At 37.9% G+C, this 27,664-nt stretch overlaps 1 protein-coding gene across 11 annotated transcripts in view; it reads right to left on the reverse strand.

Moving 5' to 3' along the window:
- Positions 1-27,664, reverse strand: part of stxbp5l (syntaxin binding protein 5L) — a 195,240-nt gene that overhangs the window by 155,771 nt on the left and 11,805 nt on the right. For all 11 annotated transcript variants that reach the window (XM_048193630.1, XM_048193626.1, XM_048193625.1 and 8 more), the window contains exon 2: positions 5,692-5,789. In XM_048193630.1, the coding sequence (XP_048049587.1) occupies positions 5,692-5,789 (98 nt within the window). The remainder of the gene's footprint in view (positions 1-5,691; positions 5,790-27,664) is intronic.

The following is a 27,664-nucleotide window of genomic DNA, read 5'->3' on the forward strand; positions in this document are numbered from 1 at the left end:
AACTGCACTTGAAGCTTTTGTAAGATTCAAAATGAAACACCCAAAACTGTATATAGCACAAACTGTGTGGTGATACGTGAAATTCTGTAGAGAACGTCGGACGGCGTGCCGTGGGGACGAAATGACGTTTGCCCTTAATCGATCTATGTTATATAACATGTAAAACGGGAACATGAAAGGAATATTTTAAAGGCAACTCATGTAAACACCTTAATCATAATATTGTCTTAATCAGAATAAGGTCAGTAATTAGATTACTGCTGTCCATGTAAACGTAGTCACTGTGTCTAAAACGGATCAATCAAAGATCCGGTCTCTCTAAATCCTCTGATTGGTCACAGGGCCCAGTCTGTTGTGTTTGGTCTACCACTTACAGTGCATGTCAGAAACAAAACGCCTATTACTATATCTGAATTTCAGTTCCGGAGGCTTCCTCGGCACTTGTATACACAGTAACAGTGGCATCGGTTTTACCATATCAATTCAAGCCCGAGTCCAATAATGAAACCCTGGAAGAAACAGCTGATCAATCTGAATCTCCATCGCAACCACAACTTGAACAGGACGTTTCTAAGTTGTAGAAGTTGTTTGTGGGCAGCCAATAAAAGACCATAGGCTGGCAATATGGCAAATTTGTTACAACCGTTCATAGGTTTTAGCAGCATCAAGACTGGGATTACTGACAACTCGTTTCAGGCAGTTTAGAATCAGTTCTTTCTTTTGGGAGACAATAACTTTGTTGTGCTCTTTTATATTCAGACCTTTTACATTCACAAACAGCTATATCAACTATGTGCTAGGCGGCCAGCTTTTCTTGAGATCTTGGCTCACCTTCCATACACACAAGAAGTAGTGTGGAATTAGTAACGAACAATGATGCCTGCCTGTGCTAGCATGTGAAACACCCTGCATCTGAGGCGATTATTACAACTACTGTATTTGGCGTTACATGTTAATGAAAGGTAATAAACCTCTAAAAAAATAAGGAAATTGAAAGACATGTATTTATTAAGTTTAATTATAATGCCTTTTATTTCTCAATAAATTATTTTTCAATATTATATTTATCTCCATGTTATTTTTTTAAATAAATTTGATATACAGAAAGATATACAAAAATATATATATTTCAAATAAATGCTGTTGTACTTTCTATTCATTAAGGAATCCTAAGAAAAATGTATCACGGTTCCCACAAAAATAAAGCAATGTTTTCAACATTGATTAAAAATAAAATATTCTTGAATCCAATCAGCGTATATTAGCATGATTTCTGAAGGATCATGTGACACTGAAGACTGGAGTAATGAGGCTGAAAATTCAGCTTTGCCATCACTGGAATAAATTACATTTTAATTATATTAAAATAGAAAAGATGTAATAATATTTCATAATATTACCATTTTAATGTATTTTTGATCAAATAAATGCAGCCTTGGTAAGCATAACAGACCGACCCATAACTTTTCAATGGTATTTTAAACTTTTTAAACCATTTTGCCATGTAAAATACCGCTTACAAGCACAATCCAGTGCTCAACTTTTCTAAATAGAACTGAAAATGAGCATGGTGCGTCTCCTACTCACAAGTCAGTTCATCCAGAAATGAATATTGTGTACCATTCCATAATTGTGCCATTTTTGAAGAATTTGGAGAGAACATTTTGCTGTTTGTCCAAAACCTATTTGTTTTATTACCTCCTATGGGTCTCAACAATATTCAAACAAAACCTACACCACTGCATACACTAACAGACACATACAAGCAGCTAGCATAATCTGTTAGGACGGTTACATCAATGTAACAATTATATTCTGTCAGGGTTACTTAGTGTAGGTCAGGGGTTAAATTAATTTGCACAAGGACGGAGCAAAATTTGTCTGTAGTTTGTCAAAACCGAATCTTAAGAATATAGGTTTCTCATCTGTTTATGGTTCTATAAAATTGCTTATTTTCCACAAGTTCAGAATGACTTTACTGGATTGGTATGAAATTGATTCTTTGTCTTCATTCATGAGGCTTGTGCAGTTAGCTGACTGCAGTAAAAGTGAATGCCACACCAATCTCAGCCCTGCATACTGCCACCCTGCCAAGATCTGCATCTAAACACACGCACACACACAAAGATGACATCAATAAAACCGGTTAGTATGATGTGCTCCTTGCTTACATCAGCATAGTGCCTATTTTTATACACAGTACATATGCAAGCCTATGTTTTACGCCGGTCACCTGTCTTTCTCTCCTAAGCTATAAAGAGAGACGCTATTTTAATATATTTACAAATCTTTCTAAAACAAGCACAAATGAAAACTCATACACGGAAGCAAACGTTGAATATTCCCCTATAAAAATGATTTGCAGACAGTGTATGCAGTGAGAACACAGAGAGGTTGATAATCAATAGTGCAGTGTGAATGTTTAACTTTGGGCGCTTTCAATCAATACAGAGCTCTGAACAAGAACTAAATATACCATTCTGCCCAGAGAAAGATAGAGAGAAAGAGTCAGAAAGGAGAAAGGGAGGTGAACAAAATGCAAACTTAATCTGAAATAAACACAAGCAGTAAGCTGTCGTACATTGTAATGTACAGGATGAAAAATTTACATTCATTTTTAGATTAGCAAAAGATTATATTTAACAGTGTTGTAGTTGTAATAATTGTTAGCATTTATAATGATTAAAGTGTCATTAAAGATTAAAGATTAATAAAACATATACTTATTTCAAAAGTTTGAGGTCAGTAAGACAAGAAATGTATACATTTATTCAGCAAGGATGCATTAAATTGCTCAAAAATGACATTTAAAAAAATGCTGTTCTATTAAACCTTCTATTCATAAATGAATAGTCGGAGTCGGACACTGATGGAGAGACTCAAGAAGAAGTTACAACTTTTAGAATGCAACTGGACGTTTCTGAACGGTTAGTGGAAAAATTTATGTAGTTGCTGTGGAGTTGATTCAGCTCATTGACTAGCATGTACCGTCATGTTTATCTTTTGTGCAAATCCAGCGTTGAATTGACCCTTCATTTGGCGTAAAATTACAGCATGGTAACAACACTCTACTACAACAACTCTTCCTCTTCTCTAAAGCAGCCCAACATGGCCTCACCCCCTTTGTTGCGTGTTCTCGAGGGTAGGATTTATGTAAATTTTAGGGTTAGTGATGTCACTAACCCAGGAAAAAGCTTGTTATAGCCCTCACCAGCCGTTTGTTTTAGTCTTTAAACAGAAAAGAAAATATCTCCCTTTGCATTGAACTTTGAGTGTTGTAACTTTGCAGATGTTGTTTATCCACAAACAGCAACATTACACACTAACTAATGTTAAAAAAGTGAAATCATAATCAACCACCCCTATAAGCAGCGCAACTGTTTTTATCATATGTGCTTGTTGAACATTTCACTTTAAAACAATGGCCATTATTATGCCTAGGTATGAAAGGGCCTTGCAGTGTATGTCATGCAGCAAAATACACACAGTGACTTCTTCACAATAGCCCATACCAAAACTTTCAGCTGACACAGAAATGACTCCCAACAGAGTCAAAGCCCCTTCCTTTCATGTCTCAATAGCATGTGATACATGTGAATAGTAGGACAGACAGAAAGACAGAAATAGTAGAGGAAAAAGTATCTGAAAGTGAGAGACAGACTGAAAGAGAGACAGGGAGAGTCATGCTTTTCACAGTTAAGTAACACAGTCCATCTACGGTAATGACAGGTCCATAATTAGCACAAAGCTAATTCACTGTGATGCAAAAATGGCTCACTATCTCTCTTTCCCTCCCTCCTATCGTTTCATCTGTCTGCCGAATGATTTCTGGGCATTTCTTCTCTCTACTTCCTGCCTTGTCTGACTCTCTGCACACAGACTTTGTTTACTCAATATCGCAAGGAAGCCTCTTGTGATTAACCAAATAAATAGCATCATCACTGAAGACAAACCAAAAAATTTAATGTTGATTTTTTGCCGGCAATGTTTCCAAATCATAAAACACTCCAGACACTTGAGCTGAACAAGAGCTGGCATCAGGTTAAAGGAATATGATTAATTTATTCATGCGGCTGAGAAAATAAATTACACACACCATAAATCAGATCACATATTTTCACTTCTAAATTCTCTTCTAAATTGTGAGCTCTTTCTCTTTGGTGAATTTATATTCATTATATCTGAATTGGAATTAACTCATATTAAGGCCCACATGGAATCTGCTGACTTTGCATTTTCTAAATGCAATTTTTTGAGGAAAATCAGTAGAATTTTGTGGAATGAATTTAAATGTGGAAGAATGTAGCATAACTGAGTCTTAGGGTGTAGTTCAGTTCTCTTGGTTCTTTTGGACCAGACCAAAAAAGAGAATGATACATTTAGTCCTGGTTCTCTTAGCATTCACACTGTCATCATGCTGTGTTCTGGGCTGAAAGCGCTCATTGTATGTGCATACATATGATGGTATTTTTTATCAGCTGACAACTCGTGAAGAGCTTATAAAATGTGTAAGAGTTAAAACAGCACCAGGAATTCCTCTGCCACACACACAAATGAAGATCTGCTGCAAGGAGACGTTTCCAACACCTGTACTAAACTGTAATGAGCAATGTAGCTCCTATGATGAGAAAAAACAGGTAGGCTGGAGCATCCTGTTCTTTTTAGGGTTGCATCTTGTGACATCATGTCCTGTTTGTTTGTTTGTTTTTGGTTTGCTTATATGTCTTTGGTCCGTGTTGCGTTCATATTTCATTCAAACTGCACCAGAGTTTGTTTGGAAGCTTTTCAGAGGACTCAGTCCACTTGTTTGGTGCGCACCAGGGTTCGGATGGCAGCGTTCACACTCAATCAAATGAACCGCACTAGAAGAGCAATCGCACCAGAGTTTGTTTTAATTGAACCTAATCTGCCAAATGTGAATGCGTCCTTAATGTTTTATTAGTTGTTTAAAGCATCACCAAATTTGGCAAAACATTTGAAGAAACATTGCCTGGGCTCTCTGTCAACATCTGTGGTTAAAACATAAAATTGCATGTTTTTGGAGCAATTTTTTTTAAGTCAAATGTACTTCTGAAAGCGCACTAGTCTTTGCAAAGTAGCTGGCCCTTTTTTATTGTTTACAGACATGATGTAAATGCAAACAATGACCGAAGCCGGGAAATTTCCCAGCAAATCGAATCAGACATCTCTGAAAATAAAACATTATTGTAGGCTTCCTGGTAAGGCAAGAACACTGATTTGACTCAATAATTCATTTTCTGTGGAGTTTTGCAGGCACAGATTCCACGCGGGCCTGTTTAATAATGCTGCCAAAGAATTACAGAACAAAAAATCTAAGCTAATGCTAATATGGGTTTCTGTTAGTGGCCAATACTCATGTTTATCCATTATTTATCCAACTATGTTGGAACTGGGTGTCTCACTCTCTCTCTCTGTCTGTCTCTCTCTATTTTTCTGTCAGTCATTTTCAGTATTAATGCATTCGTAATATTGTGCAGCGATTCCTCTGGGAGTCAGTCAAATGGTCTTACACCCCTCTATGCCACAGGGAGGTCTTTAAAGCAAGGAAACATGACAGTATTATACCTTACCTCAGAGAGCAGCTATCCCAAAGCCCAAAAGTCCTCACAAAGTCTTGAAATTATACTGTGGAGGAAACAGCATTGGATCACTGAGGGAAAAAAAGGATACAGCCGTACTCCTCCAGAACGAGAGCCGACGGCAAGGATCTTCTGCACCGGGTCAAATGCCAGAGCTGTGGGCTGATAGGGAAATCCATGACGCACCGTCTACAGAGGAATGAAAACAGAGAAAACATGAAAAAAGCGAAAACATGGTGTGTTGTGTCAAGAACAAAGAACTGTATGCAACTTCAGTCATTCATTTCCACACAATAGTGACAGCCTACGGCCTGCCTGCACCCCCTGTGACTCTTCTGAGAAAATCTCACATGAGACAATTCTTGCTGCTCAATGTGCAGCCACCTGCTCCTTTCCCTCTCCTTCAATATATCTTCTTCTTCAAAAGTTTGGGGTTGGTAAGATTGTTTAATGTTTTTAAAAGAAGTATCTAATGTTCACCAAGGCTTCATTTATTGTATTAAACATACAGGGAAAACAGTAATATAGTGAAATTATTGCAATTTAAAATAACTGTTTCTATTGTAATATATTATAAATATAATTTAGTCCTGTGATGGCAAAGCTAAATTTTCAACATCATTACTCCAGGCTTCATGTGTGATCCTTCAGAAATCATTCATAATACATTAGTTAAAAGGGATGTGACTTATTTAGATAAAAGTGATTTTTATGCGGGTGTGTAATATAAATAATAATAACATCAATACAAGTAAACAACAGTAACAAAATGTAAAATCAATTTAGGGTTGGGTGATATGGCCAAAAAATGATCAAGATAAAAAAAAAAAAAAATTCATATCAGTCAATATCGATACTTAATCACAATAAATGGCACATCTTTATTCCTTAGTTTAAAGGCAGATTTTTGCTCCTGAGTGAAAGTTGTTGAAACCACACAGTTAATTGTGGTTTTATCATCTGGGGCCTCATTTATAAAACTTTGCTTACGCACAAAACAGGCCCTGAAAGTGCGTACGCCAGTTCCTACGCATAAGTTGTGATTTATAAAAACAAACTTGACGGGAAAATTGCCGCACCTCCACGCAAACTCTGACCCATGCGTACGAACATTTTGGAGAAAGAGCAGTTTGGCGACACCGATGGTGAGCTGAGGGACTGACGGCAGATGAAGGAAAACCACTTTAAATCCTAATTATGAGTCCTAATCATAAATACAGTGCATGTTCACAATAAGAGTTTAAATAAATGATTTAAACTTGCGTGGAAACTCACGTTTTCATTTGATACACATTTACATTAATATTACACTTTCACTATTGGTGATAAGCACTGAAATTACATTACTCAGTCATTATGCAGAAGTTAAACAAAAATTATATGAATTTAGATGTGCTACTTTCGATCACTTTTCCTGTGACACGCTGTTTTAATGACAGCAAAGAGTGATAGGCGCACAATAATTCCTCTTTAAACTAAACTGCAGATCTCATGACAAAATATTTTAGCGAGAGCGATGATCAGTGATGCACACTTAACTTGGATATTATGGAAGACACTGGATTCGGTGGTCCAGTTTGAATAGTTCCAATGATAATAGCTTACTGTATAACCGCAGCTGCACAGAGGTGTTGATGTAGTGTGAAGGATCTTCAAACAATTACCACTGTATTTGAAGGATATAATTTGAGGAAAACAGTAAGATTTGCACGTTTCCTTTTTCAGTGACGCGCCAAGTCAGACAATTGTATATGTACTGCTATAAATAAGTAGGCCTATCTGTTTCCACTAAAAATAGCCTATACACATCCTAAAAGATAAGTTCACCTTATCAGCAAAACTGATACATTTTGCATTGTTTAAAACTTTTAAAATACTATTTGGCCAGTGGAAATGAATGAATCAGCTCTATTCTAAAACCTTTATCTTACTTATTTTGTAGAATTTTGTTTTTAGGGATATTTTGATATATTTATTCTAAAGCATAAAGAGGATATTGGATGATTTTTATCACTGTGTATTACACAGATGGCATTTATAGTCCATATCTAATGTTTTCCATTGTCTTGTACCTTTGACGGTGTTAACCATGGTGTCACATGGATGGGAACGTGTATGGAAATGATATGCAGATGAGGTTATGCATAGTAAAACTAGGCGTCATAAGCTCCATATATGGTGATTTCGGGGAGGAGACAGAGTGGAGATGCACGTACACACAATCTTCCGCTGAATGGGATTTATAAAGGGATTTGTGCGCAGGTTCTGGCATACGCATGGTTTTATAAATCTGAATATTTTTTGTGCGTACGCAGAATCTAGCTTTTGCATGTACGTACACTTTTAGGATGAAATCTCTGCAAAGTTTTATAAATGAGCCCCCAGGACATGACAACATTTGCCAAACAGGTGAACATTTCACAAATTAATGTTACATTTTGTCTCTTAGAAATGCACATTTGACAGTAGCAGTAGCTTGGGATGCAGATGTAAATGTATTTCCATTAACAAAAACAGTAACATCTGTAAAAATTGTAACACCCTCATTTTTATATGGGGTAAAATTTTATAGGGTAAATTCTGGTGTTCCATGGTAAATAGTATATATATCCCACATTTTCTCGTGATTTCGCATCAGTGTCGGCGAGAATGTTAGCGCTGTTTCATCTGGCTTTAAACTACTTTAAATCACAGCGATGTGTAGTGGTCGCGATTGAGACGGTCAGCAAGTAAGTTAAATGCATTCGCTCTCAGATCACCCTGCGGTGTGTTTCGAGCCGAGCTGATAAATGCTCCTTGTCGCACACGGTACAAATGATGAGCTTTGTTTTGTTCTGCTTTTGGTTGGCGCGTTTGCTTTTCATACACAACAGAAATGGCAACTCTTATCAGGGCTGCGTTTAAGTCCAATTTTCTATACCCTCCCCTCGCTAACTTTTCTCCGTCTCTTTCACTCGAGTGTACGACATTGTTTACGTTGCACAAGTGCCCACTACTGGCGGAACACTTGCAATGTGTTTAAATGGAACACTCTAATGCTACGTTCCAGATGAGGTTGGACCTGGGAATATCCCAAATTAAATGTCCCACTTTAGACCTCATTGAGTTCCAGTCAATCACACATCATGTTCACATACTGACCACATGATATCTCCATGACAGAGAGCATTGTTTTGTGTCAATTATAGCAAAACATAACATAAAATCACTTTGAAAACAGCTGACAAAAAGCTGAAAAATGTAATGTCGTAATGTCTATACTGTAAAAAAAATTCTGTAGTTTTTACAAAATAATTTTGGCAGCTGTGGTTGCCAGAATAATTTTGTAAAAAATACAGAAAAACTGTAAACACATTTACAGAACAAACTGTAAATTTTACAGTATAAAACTGTAATTTACAAACAAGAAAATTTGAATGTAAATCAGTAAATTCAACAATGCACACTACTACTAAAATCTGTTCTGTACCTTTAACATATACTGACAACCACCATAATAATGCAGGTGGTAAAACAGAAAGCCACATGAAGAATCAGAGTTCATCACAAGTAGCTTTTCCACAAGCTGAAGTATATACTGATATAAAGAACAAGAAGGTGCAAAGAGTCATTCATGCAAATGCAAAACACCATCATGCTAACCCACAACACTTACACAATGCAATAAACATTAATTTAACAACAGCGAAACAAAACTATGCATAGTCTATTTGTCTTTTCAAACACAAGACATACTTTTCAAATTTTCATGCAAAAATATTGATCAGTTATTCACATAAAAAGACTTGAAAATATTCAAGTACTATAAAGTGAGGAAGGAAAACCCTCTCCATCCCATTTTACTCTTAAATGCCAGACGTCAAAATTTCTTACCAAAAGCAACCTGTTAATGGTGGAGTTGGATGTTATGTTGATAGCACCGTGAAGTAGAGGTCAAATTACTCAAGTCAGTAAAATAACAAAACTAATGCAATCAAATATGCCCGCTACTTAGTTTACTGAAAATCAAAATCACTTGGGATTTGAAACCAGGAACATTTCAACCACATAATCATATATCATGAATGATGATTACACCAGATCAATTGATTGAGTCACTGAATCACATGGCACTCCGTGCTGCCGTCAAGCTGACAACACTCCACTTTCTATCTCATTTCCTCTTCCATGTCTACAATCTCAGCAAAGATCTCAGCATGCCTTTCTGGCACCTCGCTGACCACTCAAGCTCAACTTCATCAAAACCAAACTCCTCTACCCCCAAGCCAACGCTCCCCCACTCAGTCTCTCTTCATCTCAGCTGAAGGTCACACAACTGTCAACGCTTGCTGTGCAAAAACGATGGTATCCTTCATGACCAACTATCACATTCAAGGACAAAATTCAACCACCTAAGCCAGACACTCCGTTATCCACAAAATTGGCAACATCAAGCTTTTCCTTCACTCCTACACCACCCAGATGTTTGTTTAAGCTCTGTTTATTTGATTGAAAGATTACTCTCTTCGCATTTACTAATGTAACAAACAGAACTTTTGATTTGAATAATGTATTAGTAAATTTTACAATTAGCTTTAACTTAGTTTAATAAATGCTTTAGAAGTATTGTACATTCAAAGTAGTTAACTAATGTTAACTAATGAAACCTTATTGTAAATTGTTACCAAAGAAGGAAAGAAAGAAAGAAAGAAAGAAAGAAAGAAATACATTACATACAAAAAGTATTAATGTATCAATCTGGTTAAGAGCAGTGAGCTTTATTCTGTAAGTGTGCATTTAACCTCTAGAATTTCTCACACATTATTACACCGTTGTACAAATCAAAGTGAAGATGCTGTTATCTGCCATTAGCAGACAACTAACTGTAAGGACGGGCCCTTGTGGAGCATCATTTGGTTAAGTGCTTTGCTCAAGGACACAGTGACATGGGAACACAGTAAATCTACAGTTCACGGGTTCAGATCACTTAAAGGGACCTATTATGCCCCATTCACAAGATAAGTAATATAGGTCTCTGGTGTCCCTAGAATGTGTCTGTGAAGTTTCAGCTAAAAATACCCATCAGATCATTTATTATATCTTGTCAAATTTGCCCCTACTTGGGTGTGAGCAAAAACATGCTGTTTTTGTGTGTCCCTTTAAATGCAAATGAGCTGCTGCTCCAGCCCACTTTCCAAAAGAGGGCGGAGCTTTAACAGCTCACGCTTCGGTGCTCAACAAAACTGGAGAATCTCACGCAGCCAAAATGACGATTGTCAGTAATGGTGTTCAGCTTTACATTGTTCAAACCGGAGTCGGACACTAACGGAGAGATTTAGGAAGAAGTGGATGTTTCTGAATGATTAGTGGATAAATGTATGTAGTTGCTGTGGAGTTAATTCAACTCATAATTCAACTAGCATGTGCCGTCATGTTAAACTTTTGTGCAAAACCCGTATGGACGCCCACTATACATAGTGTACCTGTTTGCTAAACAGAGTCATACACACCTGGCAAACATTTATGATTGCTATCAAATGCTGTGAAGGTCTAATATTTTTTCCAAAATATCAGTCAGACAGAAACGCACCTTTTTTAGCAATCAAGCTTGCCAGGGTCAACTTGCAGGCTAAGCTAACAAGACTCTAAATAGTGTTCTGTGCTCGTCTGTGCAGCCAACGACAGAACAGTTAGCATGCTTTGCTCAAACTTTTTTAACCATGAAAGTTTTCCTTATTTAAGCTGCTTAAGTTTCTGCTCCACACACCTGTCCACTTGTTGCAGCTGGCATCAAGTCAATCTCTAAATAACCAACAAAACAAGTGCTTCAAAGCTCCCAAGCCCCTCACTAGTGAGTCACTTGTGTGCCATTTTACAAAAATTAACATTTGCCTTGTTATACTTGCAGCAAACTGCCTGCAATCACTGTAATCAATTGAGGTGGTTAGGGGCCAACTTCAAATCATCCAGCTCTGGGTGTGTTTTATTTGGTGCACTGAACTGTACAGATTGCAGAAGTTGTCCAGAATGTGTGCTCTGAAATGTAAAAGCAGGTGCTGTCCACAGCCATCGGTGCTGGAAGCGTGCAACGAGAGCTATACACAGCCTGCGGGTCTGTGCTAGTGCTCTGGCGCTGACGCTGTCCACCACAGATGGTGCTGAAATCCATCACACATGCGGCTCCAGAGCTGTGACGCAAATTGTGACACTGTCCAAAAAAAAAAAAAAAATTTTAGTAACAATTCTGAGGATTAGTGTAGAATAGTTCCTGTTTGAGAAAGGAAAAGAAAGTGACATTCAAGTCCATGAGGTAACTATCTCTCTCATTTTTTTGACTGTACAAATCATCTTTTTCGCACTCTCGCTCACTCACTTCACTCATTTGTTTGGCTCCCTTATAAAGGTACGTTCATCAATAATTCATCTGCATGGCTCTGAACTGATGCAAGCAAGTACTGGATGAATGAGCAAGATGGAGTGATCACAAAGCGAGCGAAAGACACAGAGAGAGAGAGAGAGATGGGATGGAGCGAGTGTGATGTTCCATTCGTGGCTATTAAGCAGGAATAGAGCTGTGATGAAAATCATTGTCATGTCCAAATTCTCTCGACTTGCGACTACAGCTGCAGGTTTATTGTCTGCTTATGCAGACATTTAGAATCATTTGTCTGCGTCTGCATGGGCGTGGCTGCGTTCGATGTGTCAGTGAGTATGTGCGTGTGAGTGTTGCCTTATCTTCTCTATTAATCAAACGAGTGCTAATGAATGCCTCGCCGTATAGATTTTCATTCAGTGCTCTGCTTTACTGCAGACTATTTAAGCATCCCCCTCCCATTCCTTCTTCATCTCTGGGGTTCTCTTCTCTCGCTCTGTCTCTTGCTCTCTCTCTCATACTGATATGGGCTGTTGTCTCTGCCATTTAGCTATTCAATTTCTCCACCCTATTTCTACTACTCTATTCTGTTCCATCACTCTTAAAGGGACAGTTCACCCAAAAATTATGTTATGATTTACTCAAACCTATATAAATATCTTTCTTATGAGAAGCACAAATGTAGTTATTCAAAACAACATAGGCACCCAATGACTTACATTGTATGGACAAATTACAGTGTATAGACAAAAAGCAGAGACATTGTTCAAAATATCTTCCATTTATCTTCCAAACATGTATTTTCCACAGATGAAGAAAACAGGTTTGAATCAACGAGTCAAACAGGCCCAGCAAGTATCGTTCTGATCAGCCTCCATTAACCTGGTCTAACAATTTCTCAAATTTCATAGGCCAATGGCAGCCTTTTTTTTTTTGAGAGACGCAAAGGTCCTCATAGACATTCATGGCACCTTCGACCAAGACACTGCATGCCAATTTTCAAGTCAATTGGACTAACGATTGCGTAGTTATAGCCATTTTCATGTTTTTTTCCTGTAATAGTGCCACCAAGTGGACAATCGCTACCATCATGCCAACTTGGACAAGAACAGTGCATGCCAATTTTCAAGTCAATCAGACTAACTGTTGTGTAGATGTAATGGTTTTTGTAGGATTATTCCCGAACAAAGCTCACCAAATTACCACAAACTCCACATTCCAAAGATCAAAAAAGTGAACTCATTCCCTCACTGAACCATTTGTGAGCCATAAAGTTGGACCTGGGAACTAAAATGGCGGATCGAAGACGGCCCCTCAACGTCTGCTCAATTACAAATGCATTTGATTGTAGTAACAAAGTAAAAGATCAAAGATACCCTCTTTCGCTGTGTTGACTTTAAGAAAACAGATGGATCAGCAAACACCAGGACACAAGGTGTAAATTCACTGTTATCAGGAAACTCGGTCCTGCGACACATCTTGAGGTGAAGATCACAGCAGGGCACCATGGGAATCACCCACAAGAAACTTTCCCTCTGCCCACTTTGCATTTCAAAAGACATTCCAAAGTTTCAGAGACAACAGAGACAATTTAGAAAATTACTGCCAGAGATATGAATTTATCACCAAAAAGCAGTCTCTAACATATCATATGTATTAAGCATGTTTTATTTTGTTTATGGAACCTATGTAATTATTTCTGTGTGTTTTAAATATTGATTGCTGGTAAATTTGAAGAAAATCTACCTCAATTACAGAAAGTGTGTACTGTTTGGTATGGTTGTGATGGATGAATGCTTTCCAGTATTTTGATGCAAAATTGATTTATGTAAGATGTATGACTTTTGAACCAGCAAAATTAACTTCTCAAAGTTCTGACCAAAATACCTAAGTTTGAGAACAAAGGACTGTAAGGACATTATGCTAATTGCATACAAGAACAGGAGAACTGGGTGTAGGACACGCCCAAAACAGAACCTGATTGGCTAAAACAATCGTAAAGGCGGAACCAACAAACCGATCAAAACTCAATACCGCGCATTGTGCTTTGGCTTTTGCTTTTGCCCTTCGCTGAGGCGGTGGACCGAACATCGTCCTGCCTGCAAGCCAAACCACTTCAAGACTCACTCAAACCCCTGCAAGAAACTTTGCTGAACTTCGCAGCCGAGGACTCGCCAAAAGTCCTTTGTTTCCAGCAACTCCTTGAGACGCAGAGACACACTCACGCAGCACCGCGTAAACCCTGCGGCCATTCGACGAAGACTCCATTTTCTGCAAAGCCAACTATTTCCCCACGGATGTCGTCCTTCAGAACTCTTGCCTGAGCAATGCCGTTTCCTTCAACTCCGTCACGAAGGGAACACGCGCTTAAAGGAGCAGCCCAAGCAAGTAACACAGGTCTCCTAATTTTACTGAGCTGGTGCAATTTTATTAAGCAAATGAAACTATTGTTGAATTGCTAGTGTATTAATTCTCTCAGGTTACGTCAGAGAAACTTGTTAAAAGTAAACAATTGGGGAATCCATTCACCTCCAAACAATAACCTCACTATTTCCCTGTAACTGAATGAATGTGTTTGTGTGTGTGTGTGTGTGTGTGTGTGCGCGAGTATATGTTTTTCGTTAGATTAGTTTGTGCGTAGTAGTTTAGTTCAATAAAGTCTTGTTTGATTTTCCATATGAGTGTCTTGTGCTGTGCTTACCAAATTGCTGCCTTAAAAAAAGATTGTGCTACCTTGCTCATAATCATAATTAATAATCATAACAAAATATTATTTCAGTGGCCACGGGATGATATTTTGTCCAGAATTGGTAAAACACTTTAAGCTCAATTTCTCGGTGGACGAATAATTGATAAAGTATTAAAATATTGATTCTGAATAATTTACGGTTAATCCGATTATTATGCAGTGTAACTTAATTACACTTTTGATTAATTATTTGGGTTGATTCCTACATTTTCATGTTTTTTTTCCTATTTCAGTACCACCAAGTGGCCAAACACTACAATTTTTTTACCGTGACCTCAGACTGAGCTTGTACACACGTGTACTATGTTTGGTGAAAATATCTCATTGCAATCAAGAGATAAAACCATTTTAGTAAAAGGCAACTGCTACTTCAAACGTTTTGCTTGTGAACCTGAATCACCAATCGAAATTCTATTGATAACTTTTTGCCATGAGTGTTTCCAGATGATGCATGTCAAGTTTTGAACAAATTGCACAAATGGCCTATGAGGAGTTTGAAAAAGTAGATTTTCCAAATAATCGCAAATGTTTAACGAACGATTTGATTGACAGCAGTGGTTCTTGAGGCAAAGATTTTCAGAATGAGGAGATTCAACATATGATATGTGTGATACGTTGAGTGATATATAGGGTCTAAAACAGTATTGCACCACCCAGTGGCTGTTTTCTTTCAAACTTCGCACAGACCTCTAGGGCCATGAGTCGAACAGACCCACCAAGTTTCATCCCGATCGGCCTCCGTTAACCTGGTCTAAGAGGTGCTCAAAGTTTATAAGCCAATGGTAGCCATGTTTTTTGAGATCATAAATCATCAAGGCAACTCAAAGACAGTGCATGCCAATTTTCAAGTCAATTGGTCTAAACAGTTGCATAGTTATAGCAGTTTCTATGTTTTTTCGTATTATAGCATCACCAAGTGGTAAATCTCCGCAATTTTTTGTTTTGAATGACCACAGAATGAACTCATACATGAGTATGACAAGTTTGGTGAAAATATCTAATTTCGTTCAAGAGTTATAACCATTTAAGTGAGAGTGGCCCTGCCTACTTTGAACGTTTTGGCATCCCATCACAAGCATAAATCACCGATCAAAATTCTTTTGATAATTTTTTTGCCAGGAAGGTCTAGATGATGTATATCAAGTTTCGGGTAAATCGGACAAACGGCCTATTAGGAGTTCAAATCGAAAAATTTTCATGACGGAAATGAAATTCGTTTTGTTCGTCTTGAGCCAGTGATTCCAATGATATAATACTTGAGTCTACGACAAATGGTCTAGAAGTTATGAGCAGTTTCACATTGTTGATCACTGCAGCGCCCTCTATTGGCCAATTGGGTTCATATCTTGTCAGGCTCTCCCCAAATTGAGACTTACCATCTGGCCAGGTTTCAAGTCTCTAGGCCTTACAGTTTGGTCTGCACGATCAGTTTTACAGCGGAATAATAATAATAATCTTAACAATTTCAATAGGGTTTCAGCGCTATGCGCTTGAACCCCTGATAATGACTTTATTCAACTATCTCTACTCTTCCCTGTCATTATCCTTATGCAGTTGCCGCAGTAAGCACAGTGAAGGCTTCCATGTTTATGTCCGAAAGCTGGCTTAATATTGGCCAAAGCTACACATGTGAGCAGCACAATAATGACTCAGTGTTCTGATGTACAACCTGGAAGCGCTGGATGTAAACAACATATAAGAATGACACAGAAGAGAAGATATTATTGAATAAAGTATTCTTGTCGCTTCATAAAATTAATGTTGAACCACTGTAGTCACTTCGACTTTTTTAATTGATGTCTTTAGAACCTTTCTGGACTTTGAAAGTGGTGATTATATTGCTGTCTATGGACGAGTAAATACCTCACAGATTTCATCAAAAATATCTTAAATTGTGTTTTGAAGATGAACAAAGGTCTGACAGGTGTGGAACGACATGAGTGTGATTAAAACTCTGTCCCAATTAATTTTTGGGTGAAATAACCCTTTAAGTGTTTGTGTATAGCAAACCATTTTTTAGGGTCAAATTTAGGGCCAGTTAGATTTTTATTTTCATTTTTTAAAAGAAATTAATACTTTTATTCAGCAAGGATACATTAAATTGAACAAAAGTGACTGTAAACACATTTATACATTTTACAAAAGAAAAATCTATTTAAAATAAATGTTGTCCTTTTAAACTTTTTATTCATCAAAGAATCCTGAAAAAAAATGTATCATGGTTTCCACAATAATAAGTAGCACAACTGTTTTCAACATTGATAATAGTTATTGAGCACCAAATTTTTCAAAAATCTTGACTTCTTTTCAAAGTCTTGCCATCCCAAACAGTATTGTATACCTCATTTGCTTCCTTAGTAGCTCTTACCCACGATCCAATTTCGTTCAGCCACAAACATACGAATGAAACAACACAATCCTGTTCATTCACACTTGCATAATCAAATGCAGTCACACCACACGTCTAGCTGTCACAACCCTAAAAAACGTGTGTTAATGCTGAGAATCAGGCCAGGATCGCATATGCTGTGTGTTTGTGCGTGCTGTAGCATGGTTTCATGCCAAACATGGAGCAAACCCGAAATGAACCTCCCCACCCCCGCTCTCCATTTCTCCAAGTCATTCATACGGGCTATATCAGCTTCTACATGCTGTGTGTATCTGCCTGTATCTCTCTGTCTTACAGTTTGCTAGATAATACAGAAAGGAATTAAATATGATGCTGGTCTTCTTTCAACTAATACTTCTGTTTGTAATTGATGTGACGCCATGATTAAAATGGAAGTCTCTACAGCTACATTAATATTGCCTCAATGGTTTTTGAACTATGGCTTTGTGACTTCTTGTTCTGTGTAAATGTTTTAATATGAATTACTGTAAGTGACAAATTGTGCTTATGTGTTTTCTCTATCAGCTCATATTAGTAAAGAAGGGCAGATTCAGTTCATAAGAACCATAAAATACTGCATCTATGGCACGCTATCGATTACCACACAGAATCATTTAAATTCTATCCCTTACTGTATATAAAAAAGGGAAATGTGTTTATAGTAAATATACTTATGATAAAAACACACTGTATTGTAGGGCTGTAACGATATGCGATATGAAACCGAAATCGCGATACGCAGGTCCACGAACCTGTATCGCGATGTGAGAAGGCAGAATCGCGACACACCCCTTCCAACTCCCAGAGTTATCCTTCCTGTCCAGATCCAATGCTACCACATTTTTAAATTACTATAAGTATTAGGGGTGTAACGATTTACCGTAGATGGTGTGTCTCAATCAGCTCTCAGTTCAGTAAGTGTTTCGGGCACACATTGAATCTTGCAAGCAGGTTTAAACGTTTCTCATGTCAGTCTCTTGCATGGTCGCGTGAGAAAAGTCGTGGCTTTCTTACACCGCAGTGCACAGCAACAGCTGTGCTCACAGAAAAGCAAAAGACGCTTGCGATGCTTTGCTTTAAGTTAGGGGCCGTTCACATATTGCGTCTTTTCCGCGTGCAAGTCAGTTATTATTTTCAAATGTAGCCGGGCGGCAGGCGCGCTCATAATGGGATCAACGCGGTTGCGACGCGCATGCAATTCTCAACTTCTCAGAATGCCGCAAGCGCACCGCAGGTCGTGTGACAAGAATCAACCGATCAGCTATGGCCTTTCCATAACAAAACATCAAAAGCTCAGCCGAACAGCTGATCATAGCTGATCATAGCTGTTCGTGGTGGTTTTTATATCTTATCTCCATCAATATATCTCGTAGTAAAACTAATGCAAGGGCTAGAAATCATTTATCCTTTGCAGAAACATCCTGATCCTCTTGGAGAGCTCAGTTCATGGTTGCATAGCAACGACCGACGCCACAGGAGCGCAAGCGCTTTGGAAAGAAGGAGAAGCGGTGCGGCCGCGCCTTCCACGCGTTTTTAGACGCGATATTTGAACGGCCCCTATTCATAATTCTAAGTTCATGTTAAATTTAAACATTTTTTTCAGTGACAGACAGCCCTATTCAATTGTTAATTTGAATACAGAAGGTTTTTATTAAAATTTTATATTTATTTATTTATTGAAATGTGATCTTGTATGTACAACAAGGAAAATTATTGAAATTTGTTCATGTTTTTTTAATCTTGTTTGAATTTCAGTTTCATTTTGTTCAAAATATCGTGATACGTATCGTATCGTGAACTCTGTATCGAGATACGTACCGTATCGTGACCTGAGCGTATCGTTACACCCCTACTGTATTGACCATATAACCATAACAATTAACCATTTAAAGGGATGGTTCATCCAAAAATCATTTAAATTGGGTGTCTTTTTTTCCAGTCTTCTTATTTAAATACAGTGGAAGCTTATAAAGAACAGGTTCTGTCAAGCTCCAAAATGCACCATAAAGCATAATGAAAGTACCATAAAAGTAGTACAAACAAGTCATGTACTATATTTCAAGTCTTCTGAAGCCATAAAATGGTTTGTGTTAGGCACAGACCATAGGCATTATTAACTGATGACTTGAGTTCATTTATTCTGTCTAAATGTAATTTGAATATGTAAAAAAAATGTGCAGATGAAAGCTACAGCAAAAAAAAAAAAGAAAAAAAAAGTGTTCTTTAATGTCTATATATGTATATAATATATGGCAACAATTTATTGGAGCCTTAACAAAATATCACATTCCTGATCTCCTTCTAGGCTTCCATTTCCTACTGTAAACATTTCCCATCCATTTATACACTCTGAAAGTCAAAATCATTGTCTGTGGTAACTGACAGCATGACACAGATGTGGTACACAGACATTAGGTTGAAAACAGCTATTCCTTTAATGAGCGACACACACACACACACACACACACAGACACACACACACACAGACACACACACACACACACACACACAAACACACACATAAACCCGTCTCCCGCAGCTGGAGTAGGGGCGGGTGGTCTGGGTTTGGCAGCTCTGCAGCCTTTAATCATGGACTGGAGAAGAGGTTGACACACAAGGGGGCGCTGACCTCCTGTCTGTCCCAGCAGGGTGATGCGACCTGTGGCAGGAAGGAGACGAGGAGCCCCTGGGACCTCCCTGTATCCATGCATAAAGGGTGGTGTAGGGGCATACAGGCCCCATACGGGCTGCAAAGAAAGTCACTTGCCATTAAATATACATAGTACAGCGAGAGGATGAAAAATACATCTACTGGCCCCAATCTTTAAAGCCTCATCTATATTTCATGGCTAGAAGATCTTTTTTCCCCTCTTTTTCCTCTCTCTTTCTTTCTCATTCTATATCTCTGGCCTTCGCCTTCAATTTTGGCCTTCGGTTCGCAGTCGACAACATGTTTAATTCTGCATTGGAAAGGCACAGGAAGGAGGAGAGCAACATACAGTAAAGAGACCTGGGAGGCACTGATGTTACAGAACTCTCCAGAACACTGAGCAAGGGTCTCTCGCTCCCGCTCTCTTCCTTTAGCTCTATCTATCTCTAATTACATTTCAAACCACTCTTTCTCCATCACTACAAATATTCCAACACACACACACACACACACACACAATGAACTCTCTTTCTCGCTTATTCACTCAGCCTTTTCTTTCAGAGGGGCGGGCGAGTCTAGACCCCAATCTAAAAATAGACCACACAACCAGCGCTCCCATGCTCCGCTCTGTGCCTAAGACTGCAGATCTCACTCTTACACTTGCACTGTGTCTCTCACAAGCACGCACACACATTGCACGTTATCGTTTTAGCAAAACAGCAGGTCTTGTCATATGCTCTCCCAAATATTATTGGATGGACTGTCGACATCAGTTCCATTCATATAATGGAACTCATACCTCTCCTCATACACACACATATATATATAATAATAATATATATATACATGTGATAAATAATATTATATACATGTGAATGTCAGAGTATGATGTAGTGGTTACTGTACATGTGTGGCCACACATTAAGCCTTGGTGCTCATTCGGACAAAATGGGTTCAACAATCACTGATAATGAATGCCTTGAAAAGCAGACCAAAAATATAATATAATATATGAGCAATATCACACTCGTAGCCGTGCGATATGGCTGTATATCAGCAAGCTGTGATTCGTCCGTAGGCAATCACAGCGTACTGATATACAGCCATATCGCATGGCTACGAGTGTGATATTGCGTTTATACAACAGTTCGACGGCACGAGTGTGTAAATAAATAAGAACAACAACGGAGTGTCTTTAAAACCCTCTTTTGTGCAGCACTACTTCCTTCCGCCACGGATTCAAATCTCAAGTTGTCAGTTGAACCAAGCCACCGTTACTAATTCTAAAACGTCACTTCAGAACTAGTAATGAAGGAACGTTTCAAAACTCAAGTTGTCAGTTGAACCAAGCCTCCGTTACTAACTCTAAAACGTCACTTTAGAACTAGTAACGAAGGAACGTTGAGTCGCTTCATTGAAACTCATTGAATTTTGTATAGTATTAGAGAGAGAGAGAGCGAGAGAGAGAGAGCGAGAGAGTAGGCTATTACCTGTGTCTGGTATATTGCATTTTATACAACAGTTCTGTCTGGTTCTCGAATCTGATTGGCTGATAGCCATGCGATATTTCAGTGATAGCCGTTTGAATGTCCGCTGAGGAAAGCGATCTTTGTATTTGTCTTGTACAGCTTTGGGAATTTTCCATAACATCCATTACACGACAGCGCTAAAACAACTTCCTTTTGCAAAAGTTCCTTTCAATTTAAAAGTCTCTTGTGCTTCACTGACTCATTCTCCTGTAAAGTGTTGCCGCCATCTAATGGCGTATTAATGTAATGTTCAATTATTCCATATTACTTATTGGACATATTTATATATAATAATAAATAATATTTATTGAACAACAAATAAGCACAATTGTACAGTTCAGTCAAACATAAAGCACTAGTTATTAAAAAAATTAGGTCACCATATACGCTTGTATGTGGGTTTTACAAATATTTAAGGAATGTAAAGGATTTTAAAGAGCTTGTGACAAAACCTCCTAACTCCATTGGATCCTCAAACTGTCAATCAAGCCTCATTAATCTGCCTCACCTCCTGAAAGAAGTGCGCACGCAGTTTGGGCATCTCCTCTGTGCAATGCAAAGGTAAATAAAGATCTGATGTTTGGAAAAAAAAATTTAAAGCATTTTCTTTACTCAAAAAAACATATGTTTATAAAGTTTCATGTTTTACGTATTTGAAGAGCGGAGAAGAGTCTGATATGTCCAGTCTAGTTGTAGCCAATATGCTATATAAGGATGTAACGTAACGTTTATTATTATCAAATTTAATATAGCACAATTCGACTTGCTCTGGAACAAATAATAGATTAATAAGACCAAAGATTGCCCGTTCTATGTACTCAAATTGAATTATGTCTCATGTTTAACCACTATAAGAGCCAGCGGCAAATCCCAGAGGCACTGGCCGAGATGAAGCTGTTCTCGGCGGTTACAGAAGCACTGAACGGCCGCTGGCGCACTCGAGCTTGCATCTCCGAAAACGTCAAAACAAATTGTAAAATAGGCGCTGTTATTAAATATGAGTCACATATTTCAGGTCTAAACAACTACATTCTCGCCTAAAAAACTATTAAAACTACAGTTCGTGGTACAAGAAGTAGTATTTGTAAAAATTACAGTTGATTTGATCGGCCGCCATGACGGTCACTTCAAGCGGAGTGATACAAACGGTGAAAAGGCAGTAGGAGTGCTGTTATCACAGAAATATCGCATGGCTATCAGCCAATCAGATTCGAGAACCAGACAGAACGGTTGTATAAAATATAATATAATATAATATAATATAATATAATATAATATAATATAATATAATATAATATAATATAATATAATATAATATAATAGTGACAGACAGCAAATAGCTGGAGTGCCTATAATAGCCACCAGAGGGCACTCCTTCCATCTTTGCCTGGACTCCTTATGCTTCATTACTTCCACCTGTGTCTCATTACCTTATTAACTCTGCCTATTCACCTTATTTTCCATGACAACAAGGGTGGTGCCATTGTGTTCGTTTTGTCATCTTACTTCCGACTGAGAGGGACCTAAGCTAGTAGTCGCTAGCTGTAATCCTAAAGCTGTAATGGTAGATGAGTAGTATATGCTCAGTTAGGGGCTGCCATAACAATTAGATTAAGAAGAGAGAACAATTGCATCAACGATGTTACGAATACAATGTAAAGCGGTCGGAGTGTTTGCGGTGCACTTTACAATTTACACCCACCACCTTAAGACGAGGAGCACATGAGGCAATGGCTGAAGGCGCTTAAAACTTTGGAAGTGTTCACCCAAGCGCTCTTATGGGTGTTCGTACCATTTCATGGACGGGAGGCCGACTGACGAACACCCTTAACCCGAGAAATGGCTCGGCTACGAGTAAAGAAGTCACGGCGGGTGCTGAACAGGTTGTCAGATTCAGGTAAGCGAACTTAGCTAGCCATGTGCTTGTTAGCCTAATGTTAGATTTGTGAAGTCCGTTCTATGAATACATTTAAGATCAGTAACGCGCAGTTCACAAAATACAATGAATCTTGCATTATTACCATTGCCACCTTTTATATTTGATATATAAGATGGTACAATGGCACATATTTACGATAGTATTATGGTACATTGTAATCTAACAATAGCTTACATTATTCCTGTAAATTACAGAGATTGCAGATGATAGCAGGGCAGCTAGCTACATCTCTCATTCAGATATTTGATATTGACCTAAGTATTAACACTAGAGTAAGAGATTGTGTGTATATACTGTCTCGTTTTTAATGCATCTCTCTCACACTGTTCTGTTTAAGTATGGACAGATGTGTGTGTGTGTGTATATAATATAATATAATATAATATAATATAATATAATATAATATAATATAATATAATATATGTGTATATATATGGTTGTATTATTTCCACAGATGCATCGATGAGCGTCAGTGATCAACTGTGAGGATGATCACATCCACATGCCCCTGAACTGTGATGCAGAAACACACTGGGAGGATCCATCTGTCTCTGACCACAACTATGCTTTAAAATCACAACTCCACCTGAAGCCACCTATATCTGATATGAGAACACAATGTGTTGAGTCGGCGCCATTGTACACCACTCTGCTGAGAAACAACCACCATTCATTCAGTCGCCGAGCACCTTACCAATACATACGCCAACAGCTTCCAGTTACACACTTGGGATCAGCTCCTGATGACTCTGATGAAAGCTATGTCTTAATTTATTGCAGGGTGATCTTGCTGAAAGGTTTAGTGTTTCAAAACCTGGTGTTGTGATCAATTTAAACCCGCAAATTCAGGGTTCCTAGAATACCTTTGTCCAGGCGCTGAAGTAACGGCAGACAGAGGATTCACCATTGCCGATCTCCTCTATGAAAGGAAGGTGAAACTTGTCATTCCAGCATTCACCAAGAGAGGCATGCAGCTCTCTGAAGAAGACACCAGCACCATGTTGTGCGGGTCATATGACTGAAAAACTTAAATCCTTTCTTACAACAGTTCCAATTAACCTCACCCCTAAAATTGGTAAAATTGAGAATTTGCCCTGTGTAACCTTCTAAGCAACATAATTTCTGATGTAGAGGATGAATAAGTGTTGATTTGTAGGTACGCTCCACGTCTGTCTGTGCTGTGGTTTTGCTTTAACTAATCAGTGTAAATGGTGTATGTAGTTATTTTTATAAACCTTTACAATATGATCTGTTGTGAGGGTTTTTTTTTTTTTTTGTGAGCTCTTAACTTAAAGAAATGAAGTCTTCTGATTTAAATGGAATAAGTCATGTCAAGTTTGCAAATTAATTCTAGGTTTATTGCATATGAAAATTAAATGATGAAATATTACCTCCACATGAAGGTCAGTAAAAGGTGTCTCTAGCTTCCTGATGACAACAAACACTCTTACAACTGATTTTATCACAACATATATTAAAGGTGCCCTAGAACCAGTTTTTACAAGATGTAATATAAATCTAAGGTGTCCCCCGAATGTGTCTGTGAAGTTTCAGCTCAAAATACCCCATAGATTTTTTTTTTTTTTTTTTTTTTTTTTAACTGCCTATTTTGGGGCATCATTAACTATGCACCGATTCAGGCTGCGGCCCCTTTAAATCCCCCCTGCCCCCCAAGCTCTCGACTATAATACAGTGCATTTACAAAGTTCACACAGCTAATATAACCCTCAAATGGATCTTTACAAGATGTTCGTCATGCATACTGCATGCATGCGTCGGATCATGTGAGTACAGTATTTATTTGGATGTTTACATTTGATTCTGAATGAGTTTGATAGTGCTCCGTGGCTAAAGCTAACATTACACACTGTTGGAGAGATTTATAAAGAATGAAGTTGTGTTTATGCATTATACAGACTGCAAGTGTTTAAAAATGAAAATAGCGACGGCTCTCTTGTCTCCATGAATACAGTAAGAAACGATGGTAACTTTAACCACATTTAACAGTACATTAGCAACATGCTTACGAAACATTTAGAAAGACAATTAACAAATATCACTAAAAGTATCATGTAATCATGGATCATGTCAGTTATTATCACTCCATCTGCCATTTTTCCACTATTGTTCTTGCTTGCTTACCTAGTCTGATGATTCAGCTGTGCACAGAGCCAGATGTTAATACTGGCTTGTGTAATGCCTTGAACATGGGCTGGCATATGCAAATATTGGGGGCGTACATATTAATGATCCCGACTGTTACGTAACAGTCGGTGTTATGTTGAGATTCGCCTGTTTTTTGGAGGTCTTTCAAACAAATGAGATTTACACAAGAAGGAGGAAACAACGGTGTTTGAGACTCACTGTATGTCATTTCCATGTACTGAACTCTTGTTATTCAACTATGCCAAGGTAAATTCAATTTTTGATTCTAGTGCACCTTTAAATTATACATTTTCTAAAATACAAATCACAAAGTTATCTCTTGTTTAACAAAACTAATTTAAAATAATTCCAGTCTTCACCTACAGCCTCTACATGCTGCTCCAGCTCCTGACAGTCCCCACTGGTTACCCCTGGCCACTTCTTCATGTCGTCTACCCACGTTACCAATGATGATATGAGACCATCTGATCGTTGTATAAAGTTTTCTCCATGTTCCCAATTTAAAACCTTTACGGCATTAACGTTATTTGTCATTTTGCTAAAGTTATAGCTCGCTACAAACAATCTTCTAACTACTGATCTAGCTACTGGATGTGCCGCGTCAGTTTAGCAGAAGTCGGATGACAAAATGCAGAAGAGCGAAGTATTAAATGTGGGCATGGCAGAATAAGGTGAATATAAGCCCCGAATATTCACTCATTCATTGTGAAGTCTTGTCTGTTGTTACACTGCATATCTGAGTGTTACCCTGGTTTCCTGTGTCTTGGTCTTTTGATTCTCTGCCTGTTTTCTGCTCGGTTGCTAATGTGGATTGTTTGCCCATGTGTTTTACCTTTTGCTTGGTATATGGTTTATGATTCTGGATTGTTCCAATAAAGCTGCATTTGGTAGTGATGGGAAACCGAGGCTTTCTGAAGCGTTTGAGGCTTTCATCAAATTGTGCCGTTCATTACTCGAAGCTTTCAACACAGTGCACATTAGCGACATCTGGTGGTCAGACTTGTTTTCTCCACCATATCTAAATCAGTGCGGAGCAGATCTACGATTTGAAAAAGCATGTGACCAAACAAAGCGTCGGAGGCCGTGACATATGGAATCACTCTTGTCTTGGATCAATACAGTTCTATCTAATCTCATCTAATCTCATCTAAATTCATTTGTGACAATGACACCACAACTCATGTCATTTGTAGCCTGGTCAACAGATTAACATATTGATCAATAATATAAAATATACAATGATGTGATCATAATTCATGTGAGTAGTTGAAAAACTATTTTGGGAGAGCTGTTATGTTCTGTTCGCTGTCTCTGAGACCCCAGCAATAAAACATGATTAAATGTATTTTCCTTTTATGCATCACGTCAAGCGCCAATTTTTTCAAATCAGCTGTCCCGACTTTTTGATACTAAATGACGTTTGAAGCTTCAAACATCATCAATCACGTGGTATTGTCATTTCGATACAAGCATCGTTACAGTGTGTGATACAATAGTGCTTTGAAAACTGCGTCGAAGCATCGGCGCCCCAGTATCAACCATCACTAGCATTTGGATCTTCAGCCCAAGTCTCGGAGCAGTATGTAACATTATCATGCTTAAATGGTTTAAAATCCTATGATTTGCTGATTATACAGTAGGTTAGGCTTCTGGACCATCCCCAGATAGTGTAATCATATTGTAACACTAGCAAAAGAATGCCAGGAAAAAACTATGCTGAGGGTAAATATTTTGAATGTGTTGAACAGAAAATATTCATCACAGAAAATAATTTTTACAGCCCAAATATATACATTCATACTGTACATTAAAGTCACCATGAAATTAAAATGGACAATTCCTTTTTTATATTACAGTATTTATTTTAAATAATTTATCCATGCATTATTATTATTATTATTTTAATTTTTGTACCCTCGTAATCTTTAATCAAAACAACTTCCCCTCCCACTTGTAATGACATCTCATCTCTGATGATTATTTTGTCCCAATGGACAAAATAAAATAATATATCAAGATATATTTCATTTCAGTGCTATATGAATGAAAAGGGGTCGAATATAACACGCCAACATATAATGTATAATTTAAACACAAATTTGTATTAACAACAAAAATGAGCACACAATACCAGCTTCTTTCTCAACTGCAAAGTTTTTGTTTCAAAAATTCCATTATTTAAAACAAGAAAAAAAATGCCTTTCTGCACAATCACATTACAATAAACTTCTGTGGTCATATGTAGCAAATCTCTCAGAGATGCCTGATACATATGGTGGAGGCACTCCGA

This window comes from Megalobrama amblycephala, linkage group LG6 (assembly GCF_018812025.1).
Source record: "Megalobrama amblycephala isolate DHTTF-2021 linkage group LG6, ASM1881202v1, whole genome shotgun sequence".
NCBI lineage: Eukaryota > Metazoa > Chordata > Actinopteri > Cypriniformes > Xenocyprididae > Megalobrama > Megalobrama amblycephala.